General features: G+C 46.7%; 1 protein-coding gene across 1 annotated transcript in view; it reads right to left on the bottom strand.

Moving 5' to 3' along the window:
- The window catches only part of LOC137525416 (unconventional myosin-XVIIIb-like), a 508,546-nt gene that overhangs the window by 331,975 nt on the left and 156,249 nt on the right, over window positions 1-20,322 (bottom strand). The window contains exons 8-9 of the mRNA XM_068246531.1: window positions 16,274-16,393; window positions 8,093-8,201 (exon numbers count right to left, since the gene is read on the bottom strand). Of these exons, the coding sequence (XP_068102632.1) occupies window positions 8,093-8,201; window positions 16,274-16,393 (229 nt within the window). The remainder of the gene's footprint in view (window positions 1-8,092; window positions 8,202-16,273; window positions 16,394-20,322) is intronic.

Below are 20,322 nucleotides of genomic sequence, written 5' to 3' on the forward strand. Positions count from 1 at the left end.
GTTCATCAAACACAACAACCAACAGCCCTTCCGTGTGCAGCGCTACGGTTCAGTTGTCTGTGTCGGAGATGTTTGAGCGCAAGAGGAAATTGCCAGCAAATGACCCCCGGGCCGTGGCAGTAACAGCCAGCATAGCCAAGCTTCTGGCCTGCGAAATGCTGCCATATCGATTGGTGGAGACAAACAGCTTCAAGGGCATGATGTCAGTGGCCATCCCACGTTACGTGGTTCCCAGCCGCTACCACTTTGCACGCTCTGCAGTGCCTGAGTTGCATGAGCACGTGGTCAGCAAAATAACCCGAAGCTTGAAGAATGCCGTTGCCTGCAAGGTTCACCTCACCACTGACACCTGGACGAGTGCGTTCGGCCAGGGTAGATACATCTCCCTTACCGCGCACTGGGTGAACCTTGTGGAGCCTGGCAGCGATTCCTCACCTGCTACGGCACGGGTGTTGCCCACGCCACAAACAGCTGCACCGCCGTCCCTCCCACTGGATAACAGCAGCACCTACCTCTCTGACTCCTTCTCCTCCAACGCATCTCAAAGCTGTACCTCATCCGGAAACGCTAACCCAGCAGCAGTAGGATCGTGGAAGCAGTGCAGCACAGCTGTTGGCATGCGTCAGCAAGCGTTGCTGAAGCTAATCTGCCTTGGGGATAAGCAGCACACAGGGGAGGAAATTTGGAGGGGAATAAAGGAACAGACGGATTTGTGGCTGGCACCGCTGGACCTGAAACCGGGCATGGTTGTGTGTGATAATGGGAGTAATCTCATTCGCGCTTTAAGGTTGGCTAAGCTGACACACATCCCTTGCCTGGCGCACGTGATGAACCTAGTAGTTCAGCGGTTCCTGAGGACATACCCAGGCGTGCCCGATCTGCTGTTGAAGGTGCGTCGAGTGTCCAAACATTGTAGAAATTCCAGTACTGCTTCGGGGGCACTCGCCAAGATGCAGGAGCGCTTCAATCTCCCCCACCATCGCTTGCTGTGTGATGTCCCTACGCGCTGGAATTCTACGCTGCACATGCTAGCCCGCTTTTGCGAGCAGAAGAGTGCAGTGGTCCAGTACATGACGGCGCAGTACCGAGGCGCATCCGGCCAGCTGCCAAGCTTCTGTGGATCCGATTGGGCCAACATGTTGGACCTCTGCCAAGTCCTCCAAAATTTTGAGCAATCCACGTTGCTTGTGAGCAGTGACAACTCTTCAGTCAGCATTACCATACCACTGCTGTGTTTACTGAAGAGGTCGATGTTAAAAATCAAGGAAACAGCTGTCATGATGCAACTGGGGGAATCTGAAGGAGAAAACGATCAGCGTGATGGTACCAACATCAGGCCATCCGCCTCAGGGAACGCTGGCCCCAGCAGCTATGACGAAGAAGAGGAGGAGGAACAGCTGGAGTTGGAGCAGGAATTTCATGCCACCACTGACGAGGGCCAGAGCGGTGCACGTTGGACTTCCACAATTCAACGCGAATGGTCAGCAGAAGCAGACCAGGAGGAAGGTGACGACTATGATGCATCACAACAACTATCACAACGCTCACAAGAGGATGATGAGGATTCTGGTAGGACTCTGGCACACATGGCTCAATTCATGCTAGACTGCATTGAACGTGACCCACGCATTGTGCGCATTCTGGACAACACCAATTACTGGGTTTATACCCTTCTGGATCCACGGTACAAACACAATGTTCCAAAACTGCTTGAAGAAAGAGTCAGACAGGTCAAAATGGAAGAATACCAGCAGGCCCTTGTGGAGACTTTAGAGAGGAGATTGACATCCTCCCCCTCCTCTAGCCAGTTGTACGCAGACAGACTGACTTCCGCAAACCCAGGACGACCAGGAGGGCAGCAAACAACGCAAGCCGCAGCTAGTACCCAAAAGGGAATGGTATCGGCAGTGTCCTTGGAGTGGGAAAATTTTCTGACACCCATGCAGCCGCAGCCCACTGAACAGCAAGCGTGCAGATCCACCTCCAACACCGATCGCCTGGAGAAGATGGTCAAGGACTACATGTCAGATGGCGTAGCTGTGTCGAACCATCCATCTGCACCCTTCAACTATTGGGTATCGAAGCTAGACACCTGGCACGAACTGGCAATGTACGCAATAGAGGTGCTGGCTTGCCCGGCAGCCAGCGTTATGTCGGAACGCTGTTTCAGTGCTGCCGGAGGCATCGTCACAGATCGGCGTATCCGCCTCTCTACAGACAATGCAGACCGTCTGACTCAAATTAAAATGAATCAATCCTGGATTGGAAATGACTACGCAACACTCCAGGACCCCAACCAAGTAACATGACCAATGAACATCTGGGATGGTGTTGCGTTTCCGGGCCCTGTTTATTGAACCTCTCATCTGTATTACATTTATGACTGCATGGCGGCAAAAAGCATTGCTGCTATATCCGCACGCTTTTTGTCCACATGCAAGGCCTGGGTTGTTGTGTCTCACAAAGCGTGGCCTTCTCCTCCTGCGCCTGCTCCTGTTCCATCACGTCTGCTGCTGCTGGGTTAGCGTTGCCGCGTGGTCCCTGTTTATTGAACCACTTATCTTTATTACATTTATGACTGCATGGCGGTACAAAGCATGCTATCCGCACGCTTCTTGCCCTCATGCAAGGCCTGGGTTGTTGTGTCTCACAAAGCGTGGCCTTCTCCTCCTGCGCCTCCTCCTGTTCCATCACGTCTGCTGCTGCTGGGTTAGCGTTGCCGCGTGGTCCCTGTTTATTGAACCACTTATCTTTATTACATTTATGACTGCATGGCCGTACAAAGCCTGCTATCCGCACGCTTCTTGCCCTCATGCAAGGCCTGGGTTGTTGTGTCTCACAAAGCGTGGCCTTCTCCTCCTGCGCCTGCTCCTGTTCCATCACGTCTGCTGCTGCTGGGTTAGCGTTGCCGCGTGGTCCCTGTTTATTGAACCACTTATCTTTATTACATTTATGACTGCATGGCGGTACAAAGCCTGCTATCCGCACGCTTCTTGCCCTCATGCAAGGCCGGGGTTGTTGTGTCTCACAAAGCGTGGCCTTCTTCTCCTCCTGCGCCACCCTCCTCCTGTTCCATCACGTGTGCTGCTGCTGGGTTAGCGTTACCGGTCCCTTTTCCTGGAACCTCTTATATGTATTACATTTATGACTGCATGCCGACAAAAAACATGTTACCTGTGCAAAGAAAACAGACATTTCCCGCATTTAAAAGACAGTTTTCCCTTTGAAACTTTAAAATCGATTTTCTCAAAAACTATAAGCTCTTTTTGCTAATTTTTTTTTCCTCTTGTACCCACTCCCAAGGTGCACATACCCTGCAAATTTGGGGTATGTAGCATGTAAGGAGGCTTTACAAACCACAAAAGTTCGGGTCCCCATTGACTTCCATTATGTTCGGAGTTCGGGTCGAACACCCGAACATCGCGGCCATGTTCGGCCTGTTCGGCCCGAACCCGAACATCTAGATGTTCGCCCAACACTAGTAGGTGTCCCAGTATAGGTAGATAGGCATAGGTAGGTGCCCCAGTAGTTAGCTAGGCATAGGTAGGTGTCCCAGTATAGGTAGGTAGGCATAAGTAGGTGTCCCAGTAGTTAGCTAGGCATAGGTAGGAAACCCAGTATAGGTAGGTAGGCATAGGTAGGTGCCCTAGTATAGGTAGGTAGGTAGGCTTAGGTAGGTGTCCCCGTATAGGTAAGTAGGTGCCCCAGTAGATAGGTAGGCATAGGTAGGTGTCCCAGTATATACAGTTAGGCAGGGCCTGGCTGGCATAGTAATAGCAATTACCAAGGTCCAGCTGCAACAGATAGGGCTGTACAATGCAGTGTCAGTGGGCAACACAAAAAAAAAACTGAACATTAGCTCTCAAAAGAGCTGTTGAGGGGTGCTATTTTAGCAATAACAATCAGCCAGGAGCAAGCTAACAAGTCAACAAGAGACTAACTAATCTTTCCCTATGAGAGTCTGCCAGCAGCTGTCCCTTCACTAAGTAATGCAGGCACAAGAGTGCGTGTAAAGCCCGGGGCTGCCTGCCTTTTATAAGGGGGGGAGTGGCTCCAGGAGAGAGTGTAGCCTAATTGGCTACAATGTGCCTGCTGACTGTAATGCTGAGGGTCAAAGTTGACCCTAATGGCGCACAATGGGGGCGAATCGAACTTCGGCAAAAGTTCGCTGGCGAACGCGAACCACCGGAAGTTCGCCTACAACCGTTCTTAGGTGAACCGTTCGGGCCATCTCTAGTCAGGAGATTATTTAATTGGCTCCTGACTCCCTGAGCTGATGAGCCAATCGCAGTAATCAGGAAGCGTAAAATAAAAAAGGCCCTGGTCTTCAAGGGGCCAAAGCCTGTTGATCCACAAGTAGTTAAAAAGGAGAAGCTGGGGGGACCAATCCCCAATAATCAAACCAAGCACAAGGGGTACTAATTTATTTATCTCTGTTTATATTATTGCTGAAAAGCCTACTCTAGGACTGTTCTTGCTCATCTACCAAATGTGACACAGACAGTAATAATAGGCTCATAGATATGTGGAGCCATTTCCATATTTTTCAGTTGAGTTCAACTGTAAAGTGTATCTCTACTTTCTCTAAGAAATACATCAATATTATCTATTTGTTTCTTGTTTATTAAAAAGCTGTTTTACAGAAAATGTAGGTTTCCCCTGATCACTGCCCTGAAGCCCTACATGTTACATAGTGAAAGCTGGCTTACACAGCTGTCAGCTGGTACTGACTGAGATGAGAATTATTACTCCCAAATGTACATGCGCAGTGGGAGTACCACTACTTATACATAGAATCACTCCTCCCAGTAGCAGTTCTGCCCCGCACCCCCACCTCCTTCTGATGGGTACACTCGCTCTGCAGCAGACCAATCACCCAGCAGGGAGGGCATGACCATTGGAAGGAAGCAGGAGGAGATTACCAAATGACAGTGCCCCATCACTGCTTGCTCATTGTTTATGGGGGAAAGTGGTGGGTGGGAAGGTGAGTAGAGAAAGAGATTCCACCCTCCCCATTCTTCCTGCCATTAAAAATCAAAGCCAGTGTCCTCATGCAAACACACACAAAAAATGTTCACCACCATCAGAAGAAAACCAAATGCCTTCCTACAAACCCAAGTGTGGTTAATTAGTTTGTTTAAGTTCAGCATATACACATTGTGGTACCTTCATTGGTTTATAAAAACATGATACTATGGTCTTGATTCACTAACCGGCGCTAAGCAGGTTAGTGTGCCTTATCTGAGGTTAGTGTGCCTTATCTGAACTTAGTGCCCCTTAAGTAGCTTTGTGCACACTAAAACATGCACAAAGCTATATCGCGCACTGCACCACGAACAGCGCGCACAGCATAATGTGCTGATAATGTCGCACCCGCTATACTGTATATGATGCGCAGTTTAGGTCGCATCCTATTCGACCTGAAGGTCGCATCATGTACAGTACTGCGGGTGCGACGTTATCGTCGCACTGCAGGTTAAGAGATCGGCGCATTACGCTGTGCTGGCTGTGCGCGGTGCAGTGCGCGATGTAGCTTTGTGCATCTTTTAGTGTGCAGAAAGCTGCTTAAGGGGCAATAAGTTCAGATAAGGCACACTAACCTCAGATAAGGCACACTAACCTCAGATAAGGCACACTAACCTCAGATAAGTTTAGCGCTGTAGTTTGTGCCCACTAAGTGATAAGGTCTGGGGCGTAGCAATAGGGGTTGCAGAGGTAACGACCGCATCGGGGCCCTTGGGCCAGAGGGGCCCCATGGGGCCCTTACTAAACCAAAGTATAAGCTGTTTATTGGTCCTGAGGTGGAAATAATCACTTCTATAGATGCTTTGAATGGTAGTAATCATTAACAAACTGTTCCCCATCCCCTTCTTGCACCTCTAATACTGTAGATGACCTTGGCAGGTTTTGGTGCGCCGTATCAATTGTTACATATAGAGTGCTTGGGGGGCCCAATGTAAAACTCGCACCGGGGCCCCGAGCTCCATAGCTACGCCACTGGATAAGGCACACTAACCGGCTTAGCGCTGGTTAGTGAATCAAGGTCTATGTGTACTAAATATATAATTCAAATGCTGCAAAAGTATCTAAATGTTTCTAGTTATGTAATAGCTCAACGGTTGAACAAAAGAAACTTGATAAAATTGCTTGCAGTGGAGCAACACTGGCAGTTTTTTTGTGCATATTGATAGTTTCTGACTTAGATCAATGGAATGAGGAATACCTACTAGACAGATTTGAAGCAATTGTGCCATTGAATAACTTTTAACAGTGAAGCAGAGAATCTATATTATTGCTTTAGAAGAAGATGTGATGCCTACTTACTGGTAAAAGATACATGGAGATAAGTGCAATGGGCAAGAGTGACTGAATGTAGGTCTTTGCTGGAGTTATCCCAAAGAACAGATTTTTCTGAATCTGGTAGTAAAATTACCTAGTGTTTATGATTTCCACATATGGATCACATTGGAACCATCTCCATGACATCCTTACTAAGAAATGGAAGGTCCTTTGTTCTGACCCTAAAGAAGCTGATATTAAAGTCATAATAGTAACAACAATAGGCATTAGCTGGACTGAGAACTACTTGTGTATGTTTGATGTGGGTGCTGCCATATGTGTGATAGTGGATAAGACAAATTAGTTTGTGGTTAGTAAGGGAATTACAGTGTTTTACATGAAACCATTTGTCAACTATAAGATGAGCTGTAAGAGCTATTTATAACTCAAATGTCCCTGAAAACTGAATAGAAATTTAGGGATTACTTCTCTGAGTCCATTGAGATCAGGTCTTTCTGAAGAAAATCTGACTAGATTAGCTGCACACTTGTTTGAGGTGTGTGATCCAGACATTATTGCAGCCAAAGAGATCAACAGAATGCCAGACAAAACTTAATGCGTGCTAACTGGCAGGTGAGATGGCTACACCAGCAGTGTCTTCTATTAATGGAGTTAGGGGCGGAGTCAGATATGCAGCCTGTACTCGGCACTGTGTCAGGGTAACATGGGCAGTAACAGGAACATGCTGCTTGAACTGGGGCATTCAGAAAGCAAGCCCTAAACAAGGGGACCATTCATGGTGGCACAGCAATTGCAATCTGGGGCACAGGCCCCAGCTAGCCCCATTTTAGTGCTGCCCCTGCCCACACACTCACATTTAGTGGAGTAGGTTATTTTAGCTATTGCGCAAAAAAGTGGGATCAGCGCATCACCAGGCCGCCTCTGAATGGCTCAGTGTGTATTTTATCCCATAAGTGGGGCTTGCACTCTTTTGCAGGTAAGCACTCATCTGTTTTTAAGTAGCGCTTTTCATTTCTTTGCTATGTTTTAATTTATTTCTGGTCAGCTGCTCCCACTTAACAGTTTTGCCTTTGGTGTATATGCAGAGCTTCTGTTTGGGTTCAAGGTGCGTTTGTAGTTTCTGGGGGGGCTCAGCGCATCTCTGAGCTGAGGCCATTCAGAGGCGGCCTGGTGATGCGCAGATCCCACTTTTTTGCGCAATTCTCAATTTTATTTGGTAGCGCGCCCAGGCTATGCATATGCATAGGTAGGATTTAGTTAGTGTTAGGTCCCCTTCCATGGAGGAAAGACTTCTTCGACAGTAGGAGGGACAAGTACTTAACAAGTTGCATGCAAGCTGTTATAGGAAACTAACATCCTCCAAGTGGTAGACAGGTCATGTGTGTATGCTCAGTGTGTATTTTATCCCATAAGTGGGGCTTGCACTCTTTTGCAGGTAAGCACTCATCTGTTTTTAAGTAGCGCTGTTCATTTCTTTGCTAGGTTATTTTAGCTGCTCTAGCGCTGGATCCACTTTACTCCTTATTGCAGTCTGCAGACATGCATTGACATATACTTGCGGAAATCCCCCAATGATTTCACATTATCTGACACTCAGAAACACTTGAGAGCCACACAGCGTTGTGTGTCAGTGGGTTGTTGCAAACTGCAGTGAAAAGGAGAGTAGACCTAGTTCTGGAGGAGATAATAGACTCTGCTCCACTGCTTGTGGAGTTGTGGATGGTAGTATTGGCAAATACCTGCACATTTTTGGTTAGCAATGCAATCACAAGCAACCGTCTGATATACTCACCTCCGCCTGGACTGCCAGTGTTAAGTTCCCGAAGCTGGATTTGTTGTTGAGCTTCCTCTAGCTGTTTTGTTACAGAATCCATGCTTTTCTGCATTTGTTCATACTTCACCTTGGATAAAGAAAGATACTGGGTGAGATAATAGAAGGTACAGATAAATGTTTAAGAAACGGCCGGCAAAAAGCTATAATCTTAATTGCATGAAATATTTATCTGTAGCTGGTAATACTCTTTGTAAACTATAATCAGCTTTCCTGAAGGACAGATCGTATTTGAATAAAGTTTACTATGAGGACCCAGGTATTCTGGTGAGGACACATACAGCTAGCCTAGGATGTTTTTCTCTTTTAACCACTTCACCACTAAGGGTTTTTACCCTTACAGACCAGAGCAATTTTCACCTGCAAGCACTCCTCCCTTTCATTCACCAATAACTTCATTGCTACTTATCACACCAAAATTATCTATACCTTGTTTTTTTTCCACCACAAATTAGGATTTTTTGGGTTGATATTTGTTTTCAGTAATTACTTTACTTTTTATTAATTTTGAAGGTAAATACACTATTTCTCCAATTCCATCCCCTATAGTTTTAAAATAAACAATGCTACTGTAAATAAACCCACACATATTTGTATTTGTCCCGGTTATTACAATGTTTAAATTATGTCCCTAGTACAATGTATGGCAACAAAATAATATTTTGAAGTAAAGGTGTTATTTTTCTGTTTTACATTTTTTGTACCGATCAATAGTTCCAAGCCTTTATTTGCAAAGTTAACAGTAATATACCCTCATGACATAAACAGCTGAGTCCCTAATGTATTTTTTTATGTATTTTGATTTATTTTAGTAACTATGGGGAGCAGGGAAGGGGGAAGAAGGTTTTAATTTATTTTTATTTACTTTATATAGTGTAAAATGTAGTGTAATAGGTGTATTTTTATTGTATTTTTTTACCACTAGATGTCCCCACACAAACTATTCTGTGTGCTCTGAACATAGTTCAAAGCACACAGGCAAGTGTTGTTACAGGAATGATCATTGGCATCTGGTTGAAGCCATGATCACTCCCTTACAGGCACTTTTGCTCAGGGAACACATGTTCCTGTTCACGAATAACAGATGTGTTAGTCTCAGCGGGTACGTGAAGGTGGAGGCAGCGATTGATGCATTAAAACGTTCTATTGCCGTTCCCATTAAAGATTCCATCTTGGTTGTAAAATCTTACCTCTTTTTTCTAATATGAGATACTACCTAAAGAGATACTACCTAAAGTCACTTAGTTTGCTCTTCTACTACATGGGTTGGGTAAGATTGTACAAAATTTAAAATTGTATTATTGATTGGCACCTTTAGATTTTCAAGAGGAATTTATGGAAATATTTGACATCTATTTCTGTAAAGTGGCTGTACCATCTGAATTGCAACTATTTGGCCACAATACCTCTGTATACCATCTAAAATACAGCTATTTGGCCACAATACCTCTGTATAGTGGCTGTACCATCTAAATGGTATCTATTTGGTAGCAACATCTATATTTTTGTATTGTAACAATATTAGTGTGCACTGCACCATATACAATTGTGTTCAAAATTATTCAACCCCCACTGAAATTGAGTGTTTTGGCCAGTTTGACATTGATTTTGATCATTTCATTAATCTTGTTTACAATTAAATGAAAGAGGCACATGTAAGTCAGACAAATATAACACAACATTTATAATGAAATAACCACAAATGTCTTTTCTGTGCTCACATCATTATCAGTTTTATTCAACCCCCAAGTGACATTCATTGTTAGTACTTAGTACAACATCATTTTCCAGTTATAACAGCTTTTAAACATGAAGCATAGCTTGACACAAGTGTCTTGCAGCAATCTACGGGTATCTTAGCCCATTCTTCATGGGCAAAAGCCTCTAGTTCAGTCACATTCTTAGGCTTGCGCGCTGCAACTGCTTTCTTTAAGTCCCACCAGAGGTTCTCTATCGGATTTAAGTCTGGTGTCTGCGATGGCCACTCCAAAATGTTCCAGCCTTTAATCTGCAACCATGCTCTAGTGGACTTGGAGGTATGCTTGGGATCATTGTCCAGTTGAAAGGTCCAGCGTCTACCAAGCCTCAGGTTTGTGACGCACTGCATCACATTTTCTTCCAATATCTCCTGGTACTGAAGAGAATTCATGGTACCTTGCACACGCTGAAGCTTCCCTGTACTTGCAGAAGCAAAACAGCCCCAAAAGCATGATTTACCCCCCGCCATGTTTCACAGTAGGCAAGGTGTTCTTTTCTTCATAGGCTTTGTTCTTCCTCCAAACATAGCATTAATCCATGGGCCCAAACAGTTGTAATTTTGTTTCATCAGTCCACAGAACACTATCCCAAAACTTTTGTGGTAGTTTTGTGCCTAGAAAAAAAGCTGCTCATAGCGTAATATGTTATGCACTTTATTAATTATAAAAAACTTTTGCATTAATGTGGTTGTAGTTAAAATCAGGCACAAAGTTTTACACGGGCTTTCCCCATTTGGTGGCCACAGCTGGCTCTGCCCAGTGTTCCCTGTCACGCTTTGGAGGTCCGGCTCAGCTAATTCCACCCAGGTGCATGTATTCACATCTTTTTATTTGACAGGCTGTCTGTGGACCAATTTAAATGGCAAGTTGATGTCTTGGAGTGAGCATTCACTTGTTTTTTTTGATTCTGTGGCAGCTGCGGGTGATTCCCCTGGTGGTGGGAGCACTGGGGTTCACCTGCACTGCCCTTTTTGGTTTTGCATGTGGACTGGGGAGTGGCAGAGCCTGGGGCCCCTGTTCTTTATGTGCCCTAGAGTTTTGTGATTTTAAATCTTAATTTTGCTTTTTGCAGCTCCTAGTGACAGGTCAGTTGGTATGGAGAGGGCCCCATAGAGGGAGACCTGCACACAATGCCCCTTGCTGGTCACATAATCTGCAATTGTGTGCGACTGCGTTCTCTCTCTCCTGTCTATGGCCATCTGTTTCTGTTAGGCATGGAACCCTCTACAAAGCGATATCGCTAATCGGAATCGCTAGCTTATTTAATGAATGTTTTGTAAGCGATTTCATAAGCGTTTTCTGGCGATTTTGGTAGCGATTTTAAAAAAGTGAAAGGTTTTTGCCAGTGATTAGTCCTTACAATTAATTTAATTTTTTTTTACAGTGTACAGTAAGCTCTGTATAGCGATTCATGAGCGATTATGCCAGCGTTTATATACTTTACATTGCAGAAACGCTAACGCAAAACACTAACACTCAAAAATGCTGCATGTCCTGCATTTGCAATTTTGGTAATTGCAATCGCTGCAGTGGAATTTGGCCCATACATAAACATTAGCTGAGTGTTTAGGCAAATCACTAGCGTTTTGAAAACCTCCCTAAACACTCAAAAAATCACTCTAGTGGGTTTCAGCCCTGACTCTGTTTCTGTTAACAGAGTTTTTCTTTTAGGTTTTAAGCTTGAAGAAGATAATCAAATAGGTTTAGGAGTGCAATGAAGCCACCCTGCTAAGTAACAAATGTACTAAAAATTTCCTTTATAAATAAACTTAAATGCAAGCAAAACCTGAGAAAAAAATCATTTTTGGATGTATAGCTTTATAAATGGGTCTAGAAGAGTCAGCGCCCTATCGAGAGGCAGCCACGGTTACATCGGCTCCTGCAGACCTCTGCCTTTTTCTTGTTTAGCGTATTTCCTAGCATTTGTGTGCACTTTTTAGTATTAGTTTAGTTTAGGTTATCCTTAGCTGCAATTTCAGCTTAAAACATTGCAGAGCATTAAACATAGCATAAAAAAAAATGGAGCACAGTACCTGCCAGCCGCACCACCCAGCAAGCGCTGCTCTCAGCCCGACTCCAGCATCAGCCAGCGCCGACTCCAGCATTAGCCAGCGCTGACCTCAGCACGACACGGACGGCCACTCCAACCTCTAGCAAGTACCAATCTCTGCCCAGCATCAGCCTCTGCCTGCTGCGACCTGCTGGGCTCCTGATTCCTCCTCAGCTACCCCTCTACATCTGCCGCTGTTCTCCTGGTGCCCTGCCTCTCTCCACAGCTCTGCCTCCTTTGGCTGCCACTCTGAAGTCTACCTGTCCTGTCGACCCACCACCACTGTCCTCTGGCTCCAAGACGGCAGGAGCCCGCACAACCTCCTCCAGCACACTCGACACATGCCATCCAAGTGGCCTCTCACACAGGCCGCTCTCCCTGCCGCCGCCAGCTCCAGTGCTGCAGAACCCCCAGCAACCAGGCGAATCCTCCATCTCTGCGGGGCATGCAGTGCAAGTGGCACCCAGTCTCCTTCACTAGAGCCTCCTGAGCACGGGCAAGCACCAAACATTTTGGGGAGCAGGTACCCGGCTTGCCAACGGATGTCCACGTGGTCTCTCTTCCTCAAACACTGACAGAGACTTTGGCTCCCTGCACAGACTCACAGAGACTTCGGCTCCCTGCAAAGACTCACAAAGACTTCGGCTCCCTGCAAAGACTCACATAGACTTTGACTCCCTGCACAGACTCACAAAGACTTTGGCTCAATGCACAGACTCACAGAGACTTCAGTTTCCACTTTGTGGTCCTGGGCTGGAATTCTGAGCTCCTGTCCCAGGATCTGTGCTCTCGCTCTGGGGCTTTGAGCCCCTGTTCTACAACCTGTGAACTTCAGCTCTGAGACCTGTGCCCTGCTCTGCTTTGGGACTTGTGCTCCTGTTCTGTGGCCTTGGGCTCTTGCCCTGGGACTTGTCACCACTTGCTCAACTGGGTCATCCTGCTGCTGGGGTACTCTTTCATTGCTGCCCCTGTAACTGCCTCAGTGTAGTTTATTGCATCCTGTACCACCTGGTCCTCAACTTGCTCCACATATCTGCTATGCCCAAGCACTGGCCAAGTGTTGTGGGACTTACCCCCCCCCGGCCGCTGTGGAACCATGGCCGGGTGGATGCCACTCTCCCCGTCCCTGCGGAACCATGGCTGGGTGGATGCCACTCTCCCCGTCCCTGCGGAGCATCACCCCCGACTCCGGAACAGAGCTCACTCTGTGGGAATCTCACCCCAACAACAGGACATAAGGCTCATCCCTGTGGGACACAGTCTGGGCCCACATCAACCACCTCACCAGCAATGCCAAGTGGAAGCCCAGGAAGCATCGCTACAGAGAGAGGAGGGTGGGATGGCTGGCAAGGTTTAAAAGGAAGGGCCTGAGTTCCCCCTCCCCAGCTATCCTTCTAGCGAACGTCCATTCTCTCCCAAACAAGCTGGATGAGCTGCTCATCTTACTCGGCAGAGAACACTTAGCTGGTGGTAACACTTCAGTCCTCTGCTTCACCGAGACCTGGCTAAATGCTCACATCCCCGACAGCTCCCTTCTCCTCCCAGGATATGACGTCTTCCGTGCGGACCACGACCAGGTCCTCTCCGGAAAAAAGAGGAGAGGAGGCATCTGCTTCTTTACCAACACCGCCTGGTGCACGAACTCGTCCGTCTTGGACAAACACTGCTCCACAGACATAGAGCTCCTCATCATTAACTGTAGGCCTGTGTACTCACCTAGCGAGTTCTCATCCTACGCTCTCATAGGGGTTTACATCCCTCCGGACGCCGATACCAAGGCCGTGCTGCGTACGCTCAGCGACACAATCCAGAGGTGGGAGGCAGCCCTCCTGGACTCCTTCTTCATCATCCTGGGGGACTTTAATAGAGCTAACCTTCACCTGGAACTGCCACGTTACAGACAGCATATCACATGCCTGACCAGGCAGAGGAACACCCTGAACCACTGTTACACTGTACTCAAGGATGCCTACAAATTGGCTCGCTGGGCAGCCCTGGGCAACTCCGAGCACTGCTTAATCCACCTGATTCCCACCTATAGAAGGCAGCTGGAGACCACCAAGCCCATCCTCACAGACAGAGGAGGCCAAGCTTCAACATCAGGCCTGCTTTGAGAACATGGACTGGTCAGCCCTGGAGGCACCCTGCCTGGAGAATTTGGCAGAGACTGTCACCTCCTACATTAGCTTTTGCGAGGAGGAGACCTGCATCCCCACAAAGACCTTCAAAGTCTTCCCCAATAAGCCCTGGTCCAATGGCAAACTGCACAGGCTTTGATTAATCAAGGAGGAAGCACACAGATCTGGTTCCTCGGAGGAGTTTAGAGCAGCCAGGAACCCCCTCAATCGAGAAATAAAGGCAGCAAAACAGGCCTACTCAGAGAAGCTGAACCTCAACCTCCACTCCAACAATCCACGATAAATCTGGAAAGGCCTCAAAGCAACCACCAATTTCAAACCCACACATCAACATGCACCACCTAGCGTGGAACTCGTGGAGGAACTTAACAAGTTTTACTGCTGTTTTGAGGTGGATTCGGTAATTCCCCCCCCCCCCGCGGCCCTGGCTCCTCCCACACCACTGGGCTTCCTCCAGCCTGCCTGCACCGACGCTGCACCTATTATGCTCCAGGAGGCGGGCGTTCTGAAACATCTCCGGAAACTAAACCCCAAAAAGGCCTCAGGTCCGGATGGAGTGTCATCAATATGCCTGAGAACCTGCGCGAGCCAACTTGCTTCTGTTCTCACCTCCCTTTTCAACATATCACTAGCGGAGGGCAGAGTACCCTCCTGCCTTTAAGAGATCAACTATCATTCCGATACCCAAAAAGCCAGGGAAGACTGACCTCAACAACTACAGGCCCGTTGCCCTAAGCTCAACAATCATGAAACTTTTGGAAAGGTTGGTCCTCATCCACCTGAAGAGCGCTACAGACCCGCTCCTGGACCCTCTCCAATTCGCATACAGGGCTAACAGATCCATCGAGGATGCCATCAGCTGTAGTCTGGAGTCTATCATGGAACACCTGGATTAACCAGACACCTACGCCAGGATGCTCTTCGTCGACTTCAGTTCCGCATTTAACACTATTTGCCCAGACATTCTGCACACTAACCTTGCACAACTCAGTCTCAACCCCACTCTTTGCGCATGGATCAGGGACTTCCTCACCAACAGGTCGCAACTTGTCAAGCTTGGCAGCTGCTCCTCCCAGGAAAGAATAACCAACTCGGGTGCCCCACAAGGGTGCATTCTGTCCCCTTTCCTGTTTTCCTTGTACACAAACTGCTGCTCCTCATCCGCCATTAAAGTCATCAACTTCGTAGATGACACCACCATCCTTGGTCTCATCAGCAGCGACAGTGAACAGGCCTACCACAATGAGATTGAACGCATTTGCAGTTGGTGCTCAGACAGCAAAACTCATTCTTAATGCAGCCAAAACAGTGGAAATGGTCGTGGACTTCAGGAAGTGCCATTTTCTTCCCGCCCCCATTCTCATAGAGGGCTGTGAGGTCCCCAGAGTGTCAAGTGTTTGGTTCTGAATCTTGGGCACTACTATCACACATGACCTGAGGTGGGAGGAGAACACCAGTTTAATCCAGAGGAAGGCTCAGCAGAGACTGTTCTTTCTGAGACAGCTGAGGAAGTTTAGCATGTCGTGGGAACTGTTGACTTGTTTCCACACTGCCACAATTGAGTCCATCCTCTGTTCCTCCATTGTCATCTGGTACGCAGGGGCTTCCGCAAGTGACCGGTTGAGACTTCAAAGAGTCATCAATACTGCGGAGAGGATCATTTGGTCACCTCTGCCACCCTGGACCTCCTACACGCCAACCGTTTGCGGGGTAGGGCGTATAGAATACTGAACGACCCCTCACACACCGGCTGGCACTATTTCATCTGCCTCCCTGCCGCCTCAGGACCATTTTCATCAGAACCACAAGGCACAGGAACTCTTTCTTCCCCCAGGCCCCCTCTTGAACTCAATCACCTGCTTATATGCGAGTCCCTAAGGACATGGTCCAGCCCCTGTGTCCTGATTTATCAATGTTATCACCACTATGTTTATGTTCATCTGCAATGTATTGATGCTTGCTAGCCTGAATGTCTGTTTACTGCTCCTTTTGTAGTATGCCATGTAACCACAAGCAGTTCCGGGTGTGACTTGGTCGCACTTGGCAAATAAAATTTTTCTGATTCTGATTCTTTTATACAATGATAAACAGTAGTTGCAGTCTCACTGATTACCTCTAATTTCTATTGGTTATATACAGTATAAAGGCACATACACAGTTTGCTATCAAAGGACTACAATATATTTGATCATCTTACCTGCATCTCTTTAATCTCTCGAGTTGCTCGCAGCCTTTCCCCTCGCTCCCCTTCTAAAACCTGACAAGCGACTTCACCTTTGAATCTCTCATCAGACAGCTCAGTCATTAAATCTGTGATCTGTAAAACACCAATTTTCTGTCTGTCATACCAATCATAATACTTGTATTTAAAGAGTCAGATTTCATAATCAAATTACTTTGTTAATTCATTTGAAAATATTGTGTTTTTGATTGGCAATAGGAAATCCATTGTCTCAGCAGACTTACATAATTGACAGTCACAAGAAGAAAACTGTATTGTTACTTTGATAGGGTCACCACACAAGTTAAATGTGCATTATTCCTGAGAATTTATTAGCAATTAGCTTAGATTGATCAAGGGAGAACTAGACAGTAGAGGCAAAAGTCAATCTTGTTGAAATGTGCACTTTTTTTGTAAATAGATTTTAGGTAACCTTTAAAAATGTAATGCAACATAATTAAAAGTTCAGTTCAATCTCCCACCAGACATAACTAGTACCTTCTACATAATGAGGAACAGATGTCTACAAAGGCTAAATAGGCCATGACCTAGGGGCAGTATACCACATGGAGGGATGCATATGGAAGAAGGTGAAGCAGTTAATCTGGACCAATCATTAAATTAGGCACCTCCATAGATCACTATGTAATTCATACCTATGATGGTGCACACTGAGCAAATTGGTCTATTATTTGCAATTGAGTAGCTGAACCCCAGCTACCAGAACAGGTAGTGTGGGTGCCTGGGGTTTGGTTATCATGTAGCTGAACTCCAGATCCTGGCACAGCAGGGTGGATAATATCCCCGCAGAAAATGGTTGCGCTATCTAAATCCAAAATAATAATAATCGGTGCTCGGGGTTCAGCTATTATATTGCCTAACGTCTGATATTGGCAGTTGCGTGTATGCGGAAGGGAAGGGAGGTAATCGTTGTTAGCGTTAGGCATAGGTAGGGGGAAGGTTATTGTCAGGCATAGGTAGGGTTTCTTAGACAAACCCCAGATTTTCGCAATCACATGGTTAACAGGCGTTCACCAAACACTGGATCAGATCCAGCAGAGCACTCAGCTATACAAGTTAGTGTGAAGCATAGGTAGGAGGGCTAGTGTTAGACAAAGATAGGGGGAGGTTAGTGTAAGACATAGATAGGGGGATTCAGTGTTTGGCACGGGTCAGGTAGTTATTGTGAGGTATAGATAACGGAAGCTGACTATAGTATATTGGTAATATTACCGGCTTTACAGCACTGCCGTGTCTTCTGTCCTGCAAGCTGCATACACGCTGTGTTTACAATACATTAGCATTAGCGTGCGCTGCTAGTGTATTTCTAACCAAAGTGTGTATATTTCAACTTCTCAGACAGCACACCTATCTTGCTTCATGTAACAATCAGTGTAACACAGAGAGGATCTGATTACCGGTGATCTGCAGTATCACTGGGAATACAGATATATACCAGATTATTGATGATCTGCAGTATCACCGATACTCAGATATATAAGCTAACCTCTGGACACCTGAGTAGAGTGAAAGTGTTTGGTGCGACAGTAATACTTTGAGGACTGAGCCCCAGGAACAAGTACCGTACAGCAAGGAGCACTGTACAAATGCAGATTCCTTCTGTAGACCTGGACTCTCCCGAGGGGAGGAGTCTGGCAGAAGGTAGGAAGGACAGAGCAGGAGTGACACCCAGGAGGAGGTGTCACTAACTGATCTAGGAACTGCCTCTAACAGTAAGGTCAGTTCTCGAGGTCGGACAGGCCAGGTCGTAACCACACGGACAGACAAAGTACAGATTCAGAAGGCAGAGGCGGAGTCTAAAGTACAGGCAGGGTTCGGCAACAGGGTATCAGAAATATCGAGGTACAAAATCAGGAGGCAGATGCAGAGTCTAAGGACAAGCTGGGGTACAGCAACAGAGTATCAGAAATATCGAGGATCAGAGTTCAGGAGATTTGTCAGGCAAGCAAAAGGTCATAACAGATAATCACAGTCAAACTAGTACTTTAGACTATCAATAGAATCTAGCTAAGTGTAGGATTACAGCTCCAGCTGGTTCCGGCACACTTTAGGATCTGACTCAGGTCTGAGTGCTACCACATTGTGATCGCAACGCCAGACAACCAGGCACTGAACATCCAGCAGTATATATACACAGATACTCTTCAGCACCTCCCTAAGTGCTGGACCAATGAGAAAGAGCAGAGTTGTCAGCTGACCGACCAGGTCAGCTGACCTTTTTCTGGCTGCCATATAAGCTCTGCCTCTCCGCGCGCACACGCGTCATTCTGAACCTAGAGGGACTATGAGTCCCAGCCACACCAACACTGTCTTGCAATGTTCCTGCTGCCCCATGCGTGGGGTTGGTCGCCCTGCTAGCAGCACTGACGGCGGCCTCCCCGCGCTGAGACAAAGTATCGGTGGCAGGGTCATGCGCGCTAACCGCCGCGTCACATGCCCTTCCCGGAAACAGCCGCCTCACGCTGTACAGAGGCGGCTCTCTTTCCGCATTTCCTCACACTTCAATGGCTGTGCAAGGTCTAGTCCGTGTGGCTAGCACAGACTTGATATAGACCAAAAGCAAAAAAATTACTGACACTTGCCGAATTCTTAAAAAAACAGATTCTTTATTCACAAAAAATAGCTGCATACAGATGCATGAAGATCTTCTCAGGTATAGGTTACGCCTTCATTGCAGCCCAATTCTGCTCACAACGGACTGTCGTCGTTTTGAACGAATCAACCGTTCTTTGTCAGGTGATAGCATGCATCCCCCCGCGCCTGCAATGTCCTCCTCTGTGTCACCTCTGTTCCCCTTTGCTTCCAGTGTTCCCCTCTGTGTCACCTCTGCACCGCCAACAGCCCAATGCCTTTTCTTGCCTTTCCAGCAGCTTGAACTCAGACTCCTTGAAAGTGGACCTGAACTCTTGCACAGGAAATGTACCCTGTATGTATTTAGAGAGTTTAGCCAGTCTAATCCCCACTCATCTGTAACTAAACACAAGTTGTAATTCAATCCCTCAGCTGTGTCAGCTGACTGCAATGGCAGAAAGCTAATTAGTAAACACAGGATATTAAAGGGGAACTGAAGAGAGAGGTATATGGAGGCTGCCATGTTTATTTCTTTTAAGCAATACCAGTTGCCTGGCAGCCCTGCTGATCCTCTGCCTCTAATACTATTATCCATAGCCCCTGAACAAGCATGCAGCAGAGCAGGTGTTTTAGACTTTAAAGTCAGACCTGACAAGACTAGCTGCATGCTTGTTTCTGGTGTTATTCAGATACTACTGCAGAGAAATAGACCAGCAGGGCTGCCAGGCAACTGGTATTGATTAAAAAGAAATAAATATGTCAGCCTCCGTATACCTCTTACTTCAGTTCCCCTTTAACCCTATGTCTGCTTCCATATAAGCAGGAAGTAGATACACTGCAGATTTATTGCAGGGTTTGTAACAGCTGTAACAAAGAAATGCCTTTCTTTAATGGTTAGTATGCTGCTGCGTATCTTTTAAAGCAGACAGGAAGTTCTGAATTCCGGTCCGCTTGAAGTATGTAATCAAAGGAGTAAGTACAAACCACTGAGCCCTCCAGTAAAAATGTTTGCAGCCAGTATCTGCTTTTTCCATTAGTAAGATGCATGGCCAGGATCTGGCTTCTTAGTGGGCAGGTACCAGTTACCCCTCCTCCTTAGTGTAAGAAATGCGTCCAGTATCTGCATCCCCTCCTTAGTAATAAGTGCGACCAGTATCTGATCATCCCCATCCTGTGGCCAGTATCTTTTGCCCCCTTCCCATCCTTAGGATGAAGTGCAAACTGTTTAATAAACTTTAGCCCAGGAGCTAAGGGGGCCAACCTCTCTATCTTCCACTATGTGAATTGCAGAGCAGCATAGCAGAGCACATGTACCTATGTGACCCGCTACCGCACCCTGAGTGGTTTCAGTGAAGAGAACGAGAGAAACCAGTGCTGGAGTAGGTATATATACATATGAGAGGGGAAAGAGAGAGGTGAGCTCCCTTGGTCCC

The sequence above is a fragment of the Hyperolius riggenbachi genome, chromosome 1 (genome assembly GCF_040937935.1).
Source record: "Hyperolius riggenbachi isolate aHypRig1 chromosome 1, aHypRig1.pri, whole genome shotgun sequence".
Lineage (NCBI taxonomy): Eukaryota > Metazoa > Chordata > Amphibia > Anura > Hyperoliidae > Hyperolius > Hyperolius riggenbachi.